Source organism: Phaseolus vulgaris, chromosome 8 (genome assembly GCF_000499845.2).
Source record: "Phaseolus vulgaris cultivar G19833 chromosome 8, P. vulgaris v2.0, whole genome shotgun sequence".
In the NCBI taxonomy this organism is placed as follows: Eukaryota; Viridiplantae; Streptophyta; class Magnoliopsida; order Fabales; family Fabaceae; genus Phaseolus; species Phaseolus vulgaris.
In genome coordinates, this window is record NC_023752.2 from 425,514 (window position 1) to 444,833 (window position 19,320).

At 32.7% G+C, this 19,320-nt stretch overlaps 1 protein-coding gene across 3 annotated transcripts in view; it reads left to right on the forward strand.

The window, feature by feature from the left end:
* Positions 1-3,837: 3,837 nt before the first annotated feature.
* Positions 3,838-19,320, forward strand: part of LOC137827079 (protein SWEETIE) — a 37,653-nt gene continuing 22,170 nt past the window's right edge. The window contains exons 1-13 of one of the 3 annotated variants that reach the window (XM_068633287.1): positions 3,838-4,144; positions 4,699-4,906; positions 6,549-6,655; positions 7,545-7,781; positions 7,890-7,979; positions 8,056-8,143; positions 9,277-9,341; positions 9,946-10,050; positions 13,301-13,390; positions 13,515-13,595; positions 13,710-13,778; positions 14,767-14,892; positions 19,050-19,153. In XM_068633287.1, coding sequence (XP_068489388.1) covers positions 3,974-4,144; positions 4,699-4,906; positions 6,549-6,655; positions 7,545-7,781; positions 7,890-7,979; positions 8,056-8,143; positions 9,277-9,341; positions 9,946-10,050; positions 13,301-13,390; positions 13,515-13,595; positions 13,710-13,778; positions 14,767-14,892; positions 19,050-19,153 — 1,541 coding nt within the window. In that variant the 5' untranslated portion in view covers positions 3,838-3,973. Of the gene's footprint in view, positions 4,145-4,698; positions 4,907-6,548; positions 6,656-7,544; positions 7,786-7,889; positions 7,980-8,055; positions 8,144-8,962; positions 8,982-9,276; positions 9,342-9,945; positions 10,051-13,300; positions 13,391-13,514; positions 13,596-13,709; positions 13,779-14,766; positions 14,893-19,049; positions 19,154-19,320 lie in introns of those variants that run through there. The other 2 variants (XM_068633288.1, XM_068633289.1) reach the window with 2 other exon arrangements.

The window sequence follows — 19,320 nt, forward strand, 5'->3', positions numbered from 1 at the left end:
TTTGAATTGACTGAGTTTGGAATGTGAGATAGATAGGAAATGATGATGTTATTCCCATACCAAATTATATTATTATTGTACCTATAGGTAAAATTTCTAAATTCTAAACCTAAAAGTACAGATAAGTTAAAAAAAAAAGTTACTTAGAGGAAGAGGTTTGAAAGGAATGGGAAAAGATGAAGTAAGAGAAATGAAAGTGAAAGAGGCATGAGTAAAAGTGGTGTGGGGTGTGAGTGTTTATTCTATCTTTAGACATTGTGTTTGACCAACCATGAGATTCTAGTGTCCCTTCTGAATTAGAATTGTTGAGAAAGGAATAGGGGTATGAGAACATGTTGAAAATGAATGATATTTTACAAGGAATACGTAATTGTTCCACAAGGACCACTATTTCATCTTCAAAATAACTCATCTTCCAAAATTTGAAGCAATGTACTTCTTAAGATTCCATCACAAACAATATGTTGTGGTACGGTTCAAAAATATAGTTTATTTTTCAAGCATGTGGATATGGCTTAATAGACTCAATTTCTTTCTATACCTCCATAAAACATGTGAAATGATAATTTTGTTATTTTTCATATTTTTTATTGACACCCTTCTTTTTATTTTTTTCAGATTCATATATTCTAAATTCTAAAATTCATAATACAAAATTATATTCCAAATTTTAGAATTTAGAATGTATTTTTTGGGTTTGAAACTACATTTGGAAAACTTTAAAATATGGAATACAATTTTCTATTCCAAAAATTAGAGTTTGGAATGCATTTTCAAACCAAAAAGTTATCTTTCGAACTACCAAATTTAGAATATAAAACTATATTCTTAAATTTTAGAATTCAAAATATATTGTTAACTCCTTCTTCCGGTTACTCGTATCTTTCGTCTGAGATGTTGTACCTGCAGAAATTATTCGAAGCTTAAGTCAATATTTGTCTTAATTACTCGTCAGAAAAACTAAACTATTAAACTAAATGCTCTATCTATTTATCCTACTCATTAATGGGCCTATTGGATATGTCACTTCATACTAAATCTTCTGTTTATCATTTATTAATTGATTTTCTATTTTATAATTCTGTTTATAACACTTAATTAAATTTATTTGTTGTTTATGCGTGTTTCTTATTAAAATTGACACATGTATGTTTTTTCACGTAAGATTTTCACTAACGCATTTTTTGTTATTTTCTTCTTTGCACTTCTCGACTTTCCTGACCTCTCGACAGATCTCTTTTGGCATGACTAATTTATATATATATAAAAAAAGATAAAATCAAATACCAAGAGAAAGGGGAAAAAAAGTAAAGAAAATCAATTTTTTTATGAAATGAGAGATGTATTTATTTGGTTCATAGAATATGTATATCCAATAAAAAATGTAAGAAATGTTGTGTAACTACGAAAGAAAACAATATTAAATGATGAAAACTAATTTTATTATATGTTCAAAGTGGGAAATATGAAAATATAATATGTATAAATCTTTAAATTGAGAACAATAATTAAATATTGTAGTAAATACTTGAGAAGAAGAAACAGTGCGAGAAAATGAGACAAAGGTCAAAAAGACTTTTGAGGACTCGTGAAATTACTGAGAAAATGTTCATAAAGTAATATCATGAAACATTTATTTTTTTCCTAGTTTTAAACTGTGAAATTCCTTTTTTAATTACTCGTGTTTGTAATCTTTTCCTTTCTTTAATCTTAAGATTTTTACAAGTAAAATTTAAATGGAGATTTAATTACCAAAAAGATGGACTCAAAGTACTTAATGAATATCTCTCCATGACACAACAAGTGCAAGGAGTGGAGGAAATTGGTCAAATATCAATTTTAAACAAAAAAAATAATTATTTATCAAATTCAAAACATTACTTTCCATACTTCACAAGTCACTTTACTTAATGAATTTGAAGATAATTAAATTTGATTTGCACAATGATACATAAACTTAAATACATGTTTCAAAATCAAATTTGTGAAACAATGAATGCAAAGTAACATTTTAAACTTAGAAACTTGTGATTTCAATATTCATTATACAATAATCATGACATCCTAATGTAACCTAATTATGATTGAATATGACTTGTTAGTGAAAAAAATATTCATATTTGATATAAGAAAAGAAATATTCATATTTGATATGGGAGGATAAATATCTTCCTAGTAAGTTATTATATCAATCGAAGTGATTTATCTGGGTATGATGTAAAATTTGTAAATATTTTTTTTAAAAATGAGATGTATGATGAGGGCATAAATAAAATGGACAGATCTCAAAAAGTACTTACAAGATGTAAAATTAAATAAATAAATACATGAAAGATAGAGTTTGGAGGAAAAATAACAAGAATATGACTTAAAAGAGATATAGAACATTTGAAGGGCATAGAATAGAAACCAATATTCTTGTAAACAAAAAAACTATTTTTTTTGTATATAATACTAAAATAACATTGCACAATGAATAATCCTAAAATATTATTACTATAACTATCTTAAAGAAACATCACATGTTTTATATTGAAGTGGTTAAGAAACATAAACTGACTTGAACATTTAGTAGTTGAGTTAGTTCACGAGTCTTAGAACCTTGTTTATGACTTATACAATGAGTTACAAATAAGTGCTCATATATTGACAACTCTATACCAGATTATAATTGGAAAGATAAATAATATTTAGTTGAAATGAAACAATTTTAAGATTGTATTGACCAAATCATAGTTATAAACTAGTGTTTTTTAATATATAAGTGTCATAGTAACATTATCCGTTATAAATATCTCATCCATGTATAATCACTTTGAGCTAATAGAGATTTTCTACCCTGTATTAATTTATTCACTTATCTTTTACAATTTAAAAAGCTTGTTAAATACAATTTTTTCATGCTAACATAAAACTTCTTTAAGTGTGAATGAACAATATACTTATCCTTTGAATCTTCAAATATCACATGTTCTATCATTCTTCTCTCATTGTCCATCTCATTCTCATTTTAACTTTTTGTTCACATTCCTTCATCATTTTAGAGAGTTATCGTGTATTTTTAAATGGATTGCATTATTAAATTTGTTTATATGAATTTATACATATTTTAAGTCTCAATGACCTCACGATAGAGTCTAGTTTTTTTATTTATTTAAAACTTTAGGTCTCAAACAATTTGAAGGTATTAAATCGAATGGTTTAATGAGACTAATAATCTCTATCTATAATTTTTGAATAAATAGGATTACGAAAAAAACTTTTAAAGTGAAACAATTATAATTTTTTTAAAATAACGTGACATGTAGATTCAATTTTAAAAGAATGAAAAACATATAATATTTTATAAATTTAATGAGAAAAAATATAAAAAATAACACAAACAATGATAAAATTATTGAAACATGAAGTTTTGGTGAATAAATATGTAATCAAACAATTTTTACAACGTTAAAAAAAAAAGAAAACCACTTTCATATTTGACAGAAAAAACTATCAAAAGCTGGCTGCTAATTTGTAATGGAAAAGATTTATTTAATACCATATACACTAAAAACATATACTTAACATTATATTATAATAATATAATAATATTTAAAATAAAAAAAAAGTAGATATAATTAAAATGTTAATTTATTAGGCTGTGAAGTAAATGCTTTTTTAGTATTTATTGTTTTAACATATCACCATATTTTATAATTTATTTGGTGATGTGAAAATGTTGATAATAAAATTTACAAAACATAAAAAAAAAATGGTTAAGGATTTTTTTTTTCATTTTAAGCTATTTTTTTTTTCCAATTTTATAAAAAGAAATTTTCTCAAATGCGCGGTCACTTGTAATAATTTATTTCACATTTTCACTCTCCCACACCATTTCGCCGGATCCAGGCAAAGTCTCCGAACGATCATCAAATCAAAACATTTTGGCGATACACTCTGCATTGTAGCAAAGAAGAAAAGTTGGATTTACATGGCGAAGCATTACACGGCGGCGGCGGCGGCGGCGCCGCTGTCACGATTCGGCGTGCTGGTTGCGCAACTCGAATCTATAGTGGCCTCCGCCGTTCACAAATCACCGCAGCCACTCCTCTGCTTCGATCTCCTCTCCGATCTCATCACCGCTATCGACGAGGACACCAAGGTCTCTCTCTCTCTCTCTATCAACCTTTCATCGCATTGCTGTGGATTTGTTTTTTCTTCTTCTTTGCTCGTTCGTTTTTCCGCATTATTTCGTTCGTTCGATATTTGGTTGATTTGGAACTCCGCTGATTCACTTTTGTTCCTCACGTTATTTGGATTCGTTCACGGTTTTTTCTCTCGAATATATATCTCCTGTAGATTAAGTTTGATATTCAGAATTCAGAGGGATATACATTTGCACGTTTCAGTTCGGATAAGCCGTTCCTGCTTTTTTGTTTTCACGCTATCATGCTGTGATGAGCTGACTTAGCTACAGTTTAAAATTCAATGCATGCTGCACAGAACACTGAAAGCAAGCTAAGAATAAGATTATGGTTAAGATACGACTCTTATTGTCTTTTCAGAACTGGCTCTTGTTTATAAACTGAAGCTTTGTAATTAGTGTGAGGTTTAATGTTACTCTTTTGGTTTTTGGCACTTTTATTTTAGCCTGAATTCCCGAAACTCTATCAACGGTGATTTTCAAATTCTAATGTTATAGAATATGGTTTCCAGGAGAATATTTTGTTTGTGCAAAGGAGATGCGAGGATGCTCTGTATTCCCTGCTTGTTTTTGGTGCACGACGGCCTGTGCGTCACTTGGCATCTGTAGCGATGGCAAAGGTCATATCTAAGGGGGATTCAATATCAATTTACTCTAGAGCAAGCAGCCTTCAGGGATTTCTTTCAGACGGGAAGAGGAATGAACCTCAGAAAATTGCTGGTTTGTCTAGATTAAATATTGTTTGAAGTTTTAGATAGATCCTGGATTCCCAAATATTCTTATAATCATCATACTATAAAACTTGTGTAGTTAAATTGTTGTGTCCTTCCTTTGAAGCAGTCACGAGCACAAACGTAAAAAAGAAGCCATGAACACTATTCTATTCCATAACAAGTTTAGGTGAAAGACGCACCCTTAAGGATGCTAACAGGACACTTCAATTACAAACTAAAGGGCTATATAACTTATACATTGCCTCAAAATTTATTGTGGCATTCTTGTTTACAACCCTTACAACAAGACAAGTAACTGCTAATCTAAAACCTGATCTAAAATACTAGGATATACACAATGTTTCCTATGAACTCCAAAAGATTGTTCCAAAGGAAATTAGCCTCCTTAGATTGCAAACATAATTAGCCTTTTGCTAGAGAAGCTATGAAAATAGCATTAGAGAAAAGCCATGAATACAGTAATATTTGTAAGCAAATGTTGGAGCAAGGAGACATTCAACCAGCCACATCACCATAAATTTTGCCCTATTTTTTATTATTGTTAAATAAGAAATAAGAAATTCATTAAGATGAAAAAATGGTCTGCTTCCTTGTTGTTGTTAGAAGCTTTAAAACAAGTCATGATAAACTGTTGGAAATTAAAGAGAGAATAAAATTATGGGGAAGATGTGACACTTCAAAAAATAGAGGAAATAAGAGCACAAGGAAGAACATTGCTCACATGTACTCATCTTTTTCCATACACCTGACTAGTCTTTGGACATTTTAAGAATAGATAGAATATGAAATGTAGCAAGTCTTTGTAAAATAAAATAAGGAAACTCCTTGTTTTATTCTGGAATTGTGTTGGATGTTGTCAATTTGGATTTTAACCTTGGAGAGCTACTCTAAATATATGTTCCTTTTAGCCAACAAAGACAGTATTCAGAGATAGGAAGAAGTACAAGTAAGAATAATGATAAGTGTCTTCCCTAGAGAAAACAATATTTAAACTGTTGCCACTAAGTCACAAGGCCTGAATCTTACAGTTGCCCCAAGTAAAACCAGAGCTTTTTGTATCTCGAATTCTATGAATGAACCAAGCAGAGTGTCTCAAAACTTAAAGCAAGCCTATCACAAAGCAAGTTGGTAAGGAATTTATGGACTGAACCAAACATCTTAGCATATGTGGCTATCGCAGTTATTTGTTGGTGCCCTTTTGATTGTTTTTGCCATAAAAAATGAAATACTATAATAAAAAGAACAAACTGTAAATGAAAGTTTCTGTCTCATATATATTAATTGCTGGAAAAATATCGTAAGCATCGATATGAAAAGAAACTATTTGATACGCGAAGGCATAATTGAATGTATTTTTCTATTATTTCTATAAGATTCTATCTAATCTTATAGAAATAATAGAAATTTTATTTCTCGATGAATGATTTGCAGTATAATATACATTATTGTAATTTGTATACAAGAAGAATCACTTGACTCTTACATATCATAGTTGTGTTAAATTTTGTGTTGCATTTTTTTTTCTGGAGTGTTGTGGTTTTGTTCTTGTTTCTAGCATTTAACTATTCAGATCCTGTCACTTTTCTTTTGTTTTTACTTTTCATTTTTTTCTGAACATAATTTTATAGGTGCTTCACAATGCTTGGGAGAATTGTATAAGTACTTTGGCAGAAGAATCACTTCAGGTTTACTTGAAACAACAATCATAGCAACTAAACTTATGAAGTTCAACGAGGTATTTCCTGACAACTTTTATGTTCATATGTTTAAATTACTAATAACTGAATGATATGCAAATCATAGAGAACAAAATTATCTTTGTTTATGCATGCCTGTTTTCTTTTGCCTAAGTAAAAACTATAAATTTATGATCCTAGCAGTACCTTTAATTACTATTTTCTTTTTTATTATTTTTCTGTTCCTATTTACATTGAAAGTTTGGTACTTGATTTACTTTTAACATGTTTTTAAATTCCTGAAAAGCAACTGTTGAGTGAAAAGATACAATTTTATTGGGCAGTAACCAATCGAAGTTTTGACCCGAGGTTGCAGGAAACGTGTTTAACATCACAAGAAGACTTTATCAAACTAGCGGAATTGACTAGATCACACCTGTATATGATATTGTACTAGAATTGCTGAGTAAGATTAAGAAAATGAAAAGAGGGAAAAAAATAAAAGATGTGTCTCTACATCTTGTAGAGATGTGGGCATATGTTACAGAAGTGAGGAACAAAGAGGTTGATCACATATTAGAAAGTGAATAAGAGAGTGATTATAGTTGGTAAGTTCTTTAGGAAAGAATAAGGGAATCTTAAGGCTTGTAAATATTTCAGTATACTGCTGTTTAAGAATGTAAATTTTTAGTCTAATAGATAAATCAATTTCATTAATGATTAAACAAAAACACTCATTCCTTATACGTAGAACTTGAGCTTTTCTTAGTTGACTCATCACTCTCTTTCTCTCAACTTGACAAAGTGCCTTTATTTGTCTCCCTTTTCTTCATCTATTGCATTTGTCATTTCTGCATCATTTGTCGATTGTCACTTGTGAAAGGTATCTATTCCTATTATGATTAGCTATGCTCTCTTTTAATGAATTTCCTATGTATCAAACATCAGGAGTTTGTTAGACAAGAAGCATTATATATGCTTCGGAATGCCTTAGAAGGCTCTGGTGGCAGTGCTGCTTCAACAGCATATTCAGAGGCTTTTCGTCTTATAATGAGATCTGCCACTGGGGATAAGTCCTTTGCTGTGAGAATAGCTGCTGCAAGATGTTTGAAGGCATTTGCTAGCATTGGAGGTCCAGGCTTAGGTGTAACAGAACTTGACAATTCAGCCTCTTCCTGTGTCAAGGCAGGTATTTTTGTCTCAATTTTGTCTCTTTCACCTGTAAATATGTCAATTGTTTGGTGCAAAATCATTGTAATCTATACATTTCTTTGTTACTGCTACTTTTGATAGGCACTTGAAGATCCTGTTTCATCTGTCCGGGATGCGTTTGCTGAAACTTTGGGTTCCCTGCTTGCTCTTGGAATGAATCCTGAAGCACAGGTCTCTAATATTGTTTTTCTCTGTTTTTTCCTTGGTTTTGCATCATTCATACTTAACCCACCTCAATTTTTTCTAGGTTCAACCAAAGGGAAAGGGTCCTTTACATCAAGCAAAAAAACTGGAAGGTGGATTGCAGAAGCATTTGATTTTGGTCTTTACAAAAGGTTTGATGCTCTGTTTGGGTCACTGTATTATGAAGATGGTGCTAAAATACCATGTTTTTAGGCAGTTTGGCTTTAACCTTTTCCAGATGTGCTTGAACCCGAGCCTAAAACTCATGGAGAAAATCTATTGAAGATTAACGACCATAATCTTTATAAAAGAATAGAGAATTGCAGTTTTTGGAAAAAAAAAACTAACTCTAGTAGTTTTTAAAAGTACGCTTCATGGATTAAGAGGGTATAGCTGAATTGGTTGAGCTTGAGTTGTTGTAAACTCCATAACACGTGTTCAATTCTTGCAAATAAAAAAAAGTTGCACATGTTATCTTTTCTATCTGATCCTGAACTAATTTGTGAGACATTGAAACAAATTGTTTAGTTTGAATGTAATTTTAAGCTAAAACATCCAAATAACTTTTACTTTATTTAAAATTCTTATTTTTTTACTTAACTTTAAAGTAACTTTTGGGCCATAGAATTCTGGGCCAAATCTACTTCTCTGTACTCTCTGTTCTCTCTTTGCCTCACTTTCTCTTATTTTCCCACACTTTTATCATTTTCTTCCATTTTGTCTGATTTCGAATAGTATTTAATGAAATGCATTGAATGCTGGTATTTCTATTCGATCATTGGAGGTCAAATAAATGATTGCAAGTGAGTTGTTGGATGACAGGAGGCAATACTTAACTTCCATCATGGAATTGCAGAAAATGGATTATGGCCGTTATCCAGGCAATTGCGCCTTGCTCTTTCTGGTCATTGCTAGTCTGCATGGAGGGGGTGAAGTGAATGGATATTGCCTTTATTGTCTGTTGAATATGAACACAGATTTGTTTCAAAAGTGGGCTGCAGATTGTTTTATTTTTTATTTTCTATTTTCCCATATCTTCTGTATTTGTATTATTTTTCTTTGTATGTGCTGGTTAAATTTATACCCTGCAGATTGTTGCCTTTTGATTTACATTATTAATATTAATATAAGTTATAAACCCAAAGTAAAGAATGGGGTTCATGCCTTATACTCTGAATTGATCTAAAATTTACAAATTTTCAACTGTCTCATTTTCTTGTTGTGGCTTTCATTTATACTGCACATTCTTTGTGGGCATGTAATGATTTTTTTATTTCCATTTCAGTTAGTGGAGTGAAGTCTAGGAATGTTCGGACTGGGTTAACATTAGCATGGGTATTCTTGTTACAGGTGAATCACATTTCTTTGATAGATGTTCCGCTTGCAGTTTATTTAAAGGCGTTCTTGTGGATATTTGTAGATTGGTTATTTTCTCAGAACATAGAACCCTGTCTTGTTTAGTAATAGGGACACTTGTTCTTATTCTGCTGTTTTTTAGCTTTAGCCATTCATGAATTTATTTACTTTAACGAGACATTGTCATTTTACTGTCTTTATTTCTTAGTTTTGGTTTGCTACTTTGTTTTTCTTTTTTGGAACACTGACTGCTTTTCATCCTTTTCTATAATATAAGTTTTTTTTTCTCTCTCTCTGAGAAGCAGTGTTTTTATCTAGACACTTCAATTCAGGTCACTTTGTACACATTAAGGTTGGGAGGCAAATGGAATATGAATTGAAAAAGTCACTTTGTACTCACTTTTATTTGGTGTGGTTGTTGATATATGACTGAAAGTTTTGATTTTATGTATTGATCTTTTGTATTTTTTTACGTATGGGTAGATTGTCCCCTTTAATAGTTTGGTAGCTGCCACCCAAGTTATTGTAAAGAAGAAAATTAAAGTGCATTTACTTTTTCTGATTGTGAATACTATTCTCCGGTAATTTTGTTTTGCAGGTCATTCGGATAAAATATCTGCTTCCTGACAGTGAGCTCCAAAATTTGGCATTGCAAGTTATGGAAATGCTCCGTGCTGAAACTTCTGTTGATGCCCATGCCTTGGTATTTTTCTTATTTTTTAATTTGTACTTTTGCTTTTAGTTAATTACGGATGTGTATTCATTAAGATAGACTGGTGGAAATAGGAGAGGAGGGAGAAAATAGTGCCACTTTTTAAAATTTTCGCTGTTTATTTAGGCCCTGTTTGGACTTTGGAGGAATTTCTTAACTTATTTCAGCTTTTTTATTGCAATAGGGACGCGTAAAACATTTTGGTCCAAGTTGGACTGGCTTATGAAATAGCTGTTAAAGTAGTACTTATGAACTATTAGAGCTTATAGTCGTAAGCTACAAACTGAAGCTTATCAAATTAACCTTTGCCTAAGCTAAATTGTCTAAGGCCGTTCCTTTTAATAATAGTTTTCTGACTAAATTAACCTTCATAGTGTCAAAAGTTCATTTCTGCATAAGCATTTCTCAAAATGTATCCAAAGGATATTTGGTTTATTTTAGTCTGCACTAAAGTAAAACTTATTTAACGAGCTCCACCTGAATAAGTACCTATTGAAGCTGGCCGACCAAATGGGGCCTTAATGTAAGCCTATACTTTCTTAGTACATTTAATCTATATGTAAATCAGGTGAAGCTTGTAGAAAAAGTCAAGGTGAAAACACGTTTCTGGTTTTATTTTCTTATAAAACTGATTAAAATTAACAAGATCCATGGTAAAAGGTGGCTTTGCTATGTACTTGATGAGTGTGTGTTAAATTAAGGCAATTCTGGAAACATTTTTCCTTATTTTGATGGGGTGATCCTTGGTGCCATGGTAAGGTCGGCAAGGAAACAGCTCCCAAGGGATAGAGATGTATACATCTAACCTTCTCCAAATCCACTGTGGTGGGAGCCTTGTGTACTGAACCCAAAACTATCTGAAAAAGGAGAGTGGAAATAATGAGGTACATGACTAGACTTTCTCCTGTGTTGAATAAGAGAAACCCAAATCAAACAGGAAGGTAAGGCTCACCAACCTTGCTTTATAACATCGGTCGGGCCGAAAATTTTCCCTGAAGAAAATATAGGACAAGAAACATATATTCATGAAGCCCCATGTACCCATATCCTTCTAAATAGTCTACCTCTGCTCTCCTTGGGCATCGTCTATAATTTCAAATGACCACATTGTGTTTGGAAATCTATTTGGTAAAAAATTACCACTGAAAGCAGAGAGAAGAGCACATAGATGGGGTATTAGGTTTAACTAAAAGAAAATAAGGAACAATCAAAATCTGTCAACAAGTTAGGGCATCAATTCTTCTGTTTATTTCATAGAGAAGTTTACTAAGGTTGCTCACTGATACTGGAAAAATGTCCTGATGGTCACCATGTAGCTAAAGTTTCTCACCTGGTGGGATAGTTTTGGTTGTTGTATGCAATAGACGGATGGAGAAGATTATTAAAGGGAAGTTTCCTTATAAGTTTGCTAAAATTAATGTTTGTTCCACAAACATAAAAATCTCTGTTTTGATCCACTTGAATAAATAAGATGGATAAAAATAGTGCATTCAAATCTACATTGTTGTGCTTTTTTACTGATGTGTATATATGAGTTTAAAAATAAGCCAAGGCACTTACATAAAACCCAAACCCTGAAGCTAGGTACATACCAAAGAAATAATAATAAAATAACATTACATTTTAACACTCCCCCTTACGGTGGAGCGAGCATATAGGTCATACGCCAAACTTGGAACATATAAACTGAATCCTAGGTCCTCTTAGAGATTTAGCTAGAATACCTTTGAGTTGTTCATTAGAACTGACAAACTCAGTAATAAGATCCTTGGACAACTTCTCTATAACAAAATGACAATCAATCTCAATATGTTTAGTTCTCTCAGAAAACAATGAATTGGAGACAATATGACGAGCTGTTGTTACAATACAATTTCATCTGCTTATTTTTTCACAAAATTTCAATTCTTGAAGTTGTTTAATCCACACAAATTCAAATGTAGCTAGGGCCACATATCTGTATTAAGCTTCTACATTAGATCAACAACAACACTTTGTTTCTTACTTTTCCAAGATATAAGAGATTCTCCCAAGGAATACAAAGTATCTTGTGGTAGATCTCTTGGGAATAGGACAACCAACCCAATCAGCATCACAATACCCTAATATAAGTATTTACCTTGTTCTCATACAACAATCCTTGTCTTGGGGTCCCTTTTACATATCTGAAAAGGAGTAAAGTCCATTAACTTTGATAAATTAATTTAAAATTTCCTTTAGAAATTCGGGATCCTATCAAATTCTTGGATTGAAAGAGAATGGATAAAAGGTTGAACATGTATATTTCATTAGCATGCTCAAAATCTTTAAATGGATATACTTGCCATTTAAATTCTAGTAGAATTCAAACCCTAAACCCTTAACTTTGATAAATCAATTTAAATTTTCCTTTAGAAATTCGGGATCCTATCAAATGTTTTGGATTGAAAGAGAATGAATAAAAGGTTGAACATGTATATTTCATTAGCATGCTCAAAATCTTTAAATGGATATACTTGGCATTTAAATTCTAGTAGAATTCAAAATTGACTGAAATTTGGATGCCATCTGGAGCTGAGCATTGGAAATGAAGAAATTCAAGTTAAATCAGTAGAGTAGTGGCTTCTTACAAATAACAAGACTTTAAATTTTTGAACTATTCTCAGCTTTGTCTGTGACTGAATGAAGATAAGAATACATATGCGAAAACAATTTTTGAGGACTTGTAAAATCTGCTGCCTACGTGTTGAGATTTTGGAAATGAAGAAATTCAAGTAAAAACAGTAGAGTAGTGGCGTCCTACTAATAACAAGACGAGCTTTAAATTTTTGAACTATTCTCAGATTTGTCTGTGACTGAATGAAGATAAGATAAGAATATATTTGTGAAAACAATTTCTGAGGACTTGTAAAATCTGCTGCCTACATGTCGAGCTTTTGGGATGAGAATAGGGCAATTGTGGCGCATTTGTGTTTTTTTTCTGCAGAAACTGTGCATGTGGTTAGAGCAAACTGCTACTATTTTCAGCCTGTGATTTTCTTGAATGTGTTGTGGTTTCTTGAATGCATTGTGATTGAGATCACAAAATAGTTTTTCTTGCCCCAACAGTGATTCATCTTTCAATTAATTTTAAATTTGGGTTTCCTTTGATGCTAGTGGTTTGTGAACTAGCCATTTGCTTCTTTCTTAATAACTAGATTTAGGGTTGTAATATTTTGAACATTTTAAACTGTTGAGAAGAATGTCTTATTTCTTGTTGCAGGCATGTGTTCTTTATGTCCTTCGTATTGCTGTAACTGATCAAATGACTGAACCTACTCAAAGGAGCTTTTTGGTGTTTTTGGGAAAGCAGGTACAATTTTGTGTAAATTAAATTAGTAGTTAATGTTTTTCAAGCTGAGTATTTCAGCTCTGATGTCTTCTTAATGATGTTTACTGAATCTTACTCCTTTTCCCCACCTTTTGGCAAATTATAGGTCCAATCACCTGAGGCAAGTCCCTCCATGAAAGTTGCAGCCTTGCGTACACTGTCTTATACTTTAAAGACAGTGGGAGAGGTAAGGCATACCAGCTTATGTTTCAATTTGGTAATGAAATCTGCATTTTTTAACCAGCAACTATGAGGACTGGAATGTCTCAAGGTGTGCTTATTTTAATTATTCCATGTGCAGGTTCCATTTGAATTTAAGGAAATTCTTGACAACACTGTAGTTGCAGCTGTGTCACATTCTTCGAAACTTGTGAGCTCATGAAAGCATATTTTATATAAATATAATTTATTATTCTCATATTAATATCCTTGCTCATTTTGGATTCAAGACTAATTTTAAGTTTAAACACATCATATTATTCTTTGGGGTGGAATGAAATAATTGAAAATATAAATGATTTTGCCTTGTAAATAGTTTCTTCGAGGAAAATGTGAAAGGAAGCAATATGGCTAACATTCAGTTAGGATGATGGCGGTTTGTGGAGAGAAAAGAAAATGCTTCCTTTTGTCACATACAATTTTTATGCTCCAGCTAAAAGGGGAGTGTTAGAATAAGTTGTCTTAAATAGAATTTATTGAAAAGTTGCTATGTTTTTTGTGCTGTACCTAGCTCCTAGATATATCTTTTCCTATTTTCTTCTCTTCCCTCTCATACATTGTATCTAATATTTCCAAAGATATTATAAATTAGATCCTAAGAGAGGGAAAATCATCTTCTCAAATGCATTCTCTATTCTTTTGTATTTTTCTCAAGTCTCAACATGATATCAATGCTGTACCATCCTCTGTGATCTGGTTTGTCACTAATACATTCAACAATGATATATGTTGCTTACATTTTTTGTATGTAATAATAATAAACTTTGAGCTTAGTTTAGATAAGTCCGTTTGTGCCTTTATATGCTTTAAGCTCTATTAATTCTTGGGATTGTGTTTATTAGAGATATAAATAAAATCAATACACCAGGTGTGCACCTAAATATAAATTTTAACCCAGCATAATAAAAAATGTAAAGTGGACTATCTCCTTGACAGTTGGTAATAACTTAACTGTTAAGTTACTGGCATGAATGCTTGTAATAAGTGAGTATAATTACCCACTGCATGGCTTTATCCAATTCACAAGCCTTTTGCTTTATATCTCGTGTGTGATAAAAATATGGAATCGCAGCATAGTTATGGTACTTTGGCTTTTATTTCTTGTCTTTTATATCTGTTCTTAATATGCAAATTCTCAGGTTCGAATTGAGGCTGCTTTGGCTTTACATGCATTGGCGGAAGTTGATCCCACTTGTGTTGGTGGTTTAACTTCGTATGGGGTGACCAATCTTACTGCTTTAAGAGAGAGGGTTTCTTTTGAAAAGGTAATGTTTGTTAAATTTGGTGATAATCTATAGTTTATTGCATGTTTTGTAATTGTTAAAATAAATTTATTGAAGGTAATATGAAAAGAGTACAACAGTAGAAGATGAGAACTCTTTGCTTATTCACAAATGTGATACATAAAAAAGACAGGTGAAGATTGATAAGTAATTTAGTCGGGCAGCTTAATGGAGTCTGTTTTTGATTAATAAAGATTCTGTTTGGATAACCTTTTTCACAAGCACTTATAGGGGACAATAATAGAGAAGAAAAATGAACTACCGTAGGCTAAAATGAGTTTATGTATAAGTTTTTGTTAACTAAAAGCAAGTATGCAGTAGCATCACTATGCTATATGCAATGCCAACTAGGTTGGCAACACCGACAACATCAATCTTCTGCAGCATACTTAGATATTATGAAAAAAGAAAACAAAAATATACATGAAACCTATGAAAAAGTAAATGATATCTGTCTCTAAAGAAATCAATACTATGAAAAAAATGCATAGCATCCCGCCAATTGTCAATCTGACAGCTATATACTAGTAAGATTGAAGCGGTATGTCTTTTTAACTGATATGTTCCAGAGCCAATAAAGCTTTATTTTTGTTAGATATTATTAGATATAATTAGATATTATTTAATATTATGAGATATTATAGATATTGTTAGATATCTCATATTTATGTAATGGGCTTAGTCCATATGTTTCTTTTTCCTATATAAACATAACCCTATGTGTTCAATATACACAAGGGATTTACCCTATTCTTTCTTTTCCTTTAATATGGTATCTAGAGCATAAGGTTAGAGTTTAGGGTTCAATTTTTATTGGTGAACCCACTATTCACTGGAATTTTCCAGCCACCACCCCACTGTCTCGTCGTACCCGCCTCCAGACCTTCGCCAGACCTTCACCGGACCTTTGTCGGACCTTTGCCGGACCTTCGCCGGAGCCGCCGCTGGAATCGCTGTCGGAGCCTTCATCTTTGTTGCTCCCGCCAATTAACCGGTGATTGGATTTGTCCTTATCTTTTATGGCTTCTTCCGCTTCCGCTGCCACTATAGCTTCTTCTTCAGTCATTATGCGGATTCATCTATTTATACTAATTACGTCAATGTTCATCTTTCCATTGACAAATTGGATGGAACCAATTATGACACTTGGGCATCAGATATTAAATTATGGCTTAAGAGTCAAGGTTATGTTGATCATCTTACTCATCCTACTCTTGCTGAAAATGAGGTTGTTCGTTGGTCGAAAATTGATGCTCAATTATGCATTGTTATCAAATCGACCATTCACTCATCTTTAAAACAAATTTTTCGTATCTATGAAACATGTTCAGAAGTTTGGGAACAAGCAAAATTATTATACACCAATGATACTCAATGTCTTTATGGTGTGTGTCAAAATCTTCTCACAATTGTTGCTCCCAAACGTCTTGATGGTACAATGGCAGAATATCTAGGTAAACTTCATGCTCTTCTTCATGATTTTAATGAGTTATTACCTCCTGCCTCTACTCCTTCTCAAGAACTAGAACAAAGATCCAAGTTCTTCATGTTATTGGGTTTACATGGTCTTCCTGATGATTATTCTCACGTTCGTGATCAAATTTTGGGATCTCCTATTGTGCCCAATTTTACTTCCACTTGTTCTACCCTTTTGCGCGTGCCAGGTAAACACACCGCTGATATAACGTCTCATGTTGATGACTCTTCTGCTTTAATATCTCAGCATAATGATCGTACTCGCCCTCACAAGCCGGGCAAAGGGCGTCACAAGTGTGACCATTGTGGCAAACTTGGCCACAAAATTGACAGATGTTATTCCTTACATGGTCGTCCTCCTAGATCTGTTGCGGTTGCTCAAATTGCCCCTGTGCAACCTTCTACCATGGACCATACTTCAATTGATACCCCAAGCCAGCCTGCTATTTTCAATGAATTTCTTAAATGGTATGAGGATCGTCAGAACCCTAGTTCCACGGCTTCTGTTGCACATTCAGGTACATCTTTTGTTGGCCTCACTCACTCCACTTCCCATGGCCCTTGGGTTCTAGATTCAGGTGCCACTGATCACATTACTGGTAATAAATCTTTTTTCTCTTCCCTATCTACTACGGGTTATTTACCTTCAGTTACCATGGCCAATGGATATAGGGTACCATCACATGGTGTTGGTACTATTAATCTTTTTTCATCTTTATCTATTGATAATGTTCTTTATGTCCTTGGGTCTCCATTTAACTTATTATCAGGATCTCATGGACTTTATCAACTACAGATCTCTGCACATGTTGGCGCAATTATGGATTCTCCATCTCTCATTCATGCTCGGTTGGGTCATCCTAGTCTTGTCAAGATGCAACAGCTTGTTCCAAGTTTGTCTAATGTGTCTACTTTATCGTGTGAGTCGTGTCAGTTAGGGAAACACATTCGTAGTTCTTTTCCTCGTAGTGTCTCACAACGTGCTTCATCTCCTTTTGCCTTAGTTCACTCTGACATTTGGGGACCAAGTCGTATTAAGTCTAATTTAGGATTTCAGTATTTTGTTACTTTTATTGATGAATTCGAAATCTGTTGATACTCCCATGGATCCCAACGTCAAGCTTCTACCCAATCAGGGGGAGCCTCTTTCAGATCCTGAGAAGTACAGGAGATTAGTTGGAAGATTGAACTATCTCACTGTTACTCCTGATATTTCCTTTGCAGTCAGTGTGGTGAGTCAATTTCTTAATTCTCCATGTGAAGATCATTGGAATGCAGTCATTCGTATAGTGAAGTACATTAAAGGCTCTCCTGGAAAAGGTTTGTTATATGGTCATAATAACCATACTAAAGTCGTTTGTTATTCAGATGCTGATTGGGCAGGATCTCCATATGATAGAAGGTCAACTTCTGGTTATTGTGTCTCCATTGGTGATAACTTGATCTCTTGGAAGAGCAAGAAACAAAGTGTTGTGGCAAGATCTAGTGCAGAAGCAGAATATAGAGCTATGGCCTCGGCTACTTGTGAGCTTATTTGGCTTTAACAGTTACTTAAAGAATTGCAATTTGGAGAGGTTACTCAAATGACACTGATATGTGATAATCAGGCTGCTCTTCATATTAGCTCAAATCCAGTTTTTCATGAAAGGACAAAACATATTGAGATTGATTGCCATTTCATTCGAGAAAAGATTATATCAGGAGATATCAAGACTGAGTTTGTTAATTCAAATAATCAATTAGCAGATATTTTTACTAAACCCTTACGAGGACCTAGGATTGATTACATTTGTAACAAGCTGGGTACATATGATTTATATGCACCAGCTTGAGGGGGAGTGTTAGATATTATTAGATATTATTTAATATTATGAGATATTATAGATATTGTTAGATATCTCATATTTATGTAATGGGCTTAGCCCATATGTTTCTTTTTCCTATATAAACATAACCCTATGTGTTCAATATACACAAGGGATTTACCCTATTATTTCTTTTCCTTTAATAATTTTGACCTGTTATGCACATGTCTAGTACGAAGTTCTTGTTAAAATTTTGTTTGCCTGCTCATTTTAAAGGTTTTGATAAAAGTAAAGTGGCTTTGTGCACTATATGTTAAGTGGAATGGCCACGTCTCCAAGGGCATTTGGATGCATGTGCATGGGTTATAGAATTACATGGTATTGTAGATTGAAGTTGGTGTTATGCTCATGGTTGTTTCCGATTTGACTGAGAAACTGACACTGGGGTTACTAGGCACAATTACACATTTTAACAACTAACTACAGAAAAATAGAAATTGATATGGGTTAGTCAGCTCAACCATTGAAATATAACTAATTTTTGTTATTACTATGGATTCTGTCAAGTAAATTATTTCGAAACATGAATAACATTCTACGCAAATGGTTTGTATGTGTTAAGGTAGGAAATTTAAGTTTAACTCAATGTTACAGAACCGACTTAGTAAGGTAAGGTTTGTCTTTACTTATATATTATAATTTGGTTATATCTCTGGTCGATGTAGTATCTCTAACAATATGTATTATATATAATTTTTGTTGTTGATTTATTTATGGAGAGTTATGAAAAATCTATCTTCAACTAGTGGCTTTCATAAGATTTCATTTTATGAATTGATGTTGATGCCTTATTTGCAGGGAAGCAATTTACAGTTTGAGCTCGATTCTTTCCATGGGCAGGCTACTGTCTTGGCAGCTTTAGTCTCTATTTCGCCAAAATTACCTCTTGGTTATCCAGCCAGGTAAGTTTCTTCCCTCCATCATTAATTAATTTTATTTTTTATTTATTACTTACTGGTTAAGTTACAGTTCTTTCTACACCAAATTTATGAATTGCTTTCCACTATGCAAATATTTGTGCCTAAGCCCTGAATTTGGAAGTGCCCAGTTTTTGCTTTGATTGTAATTT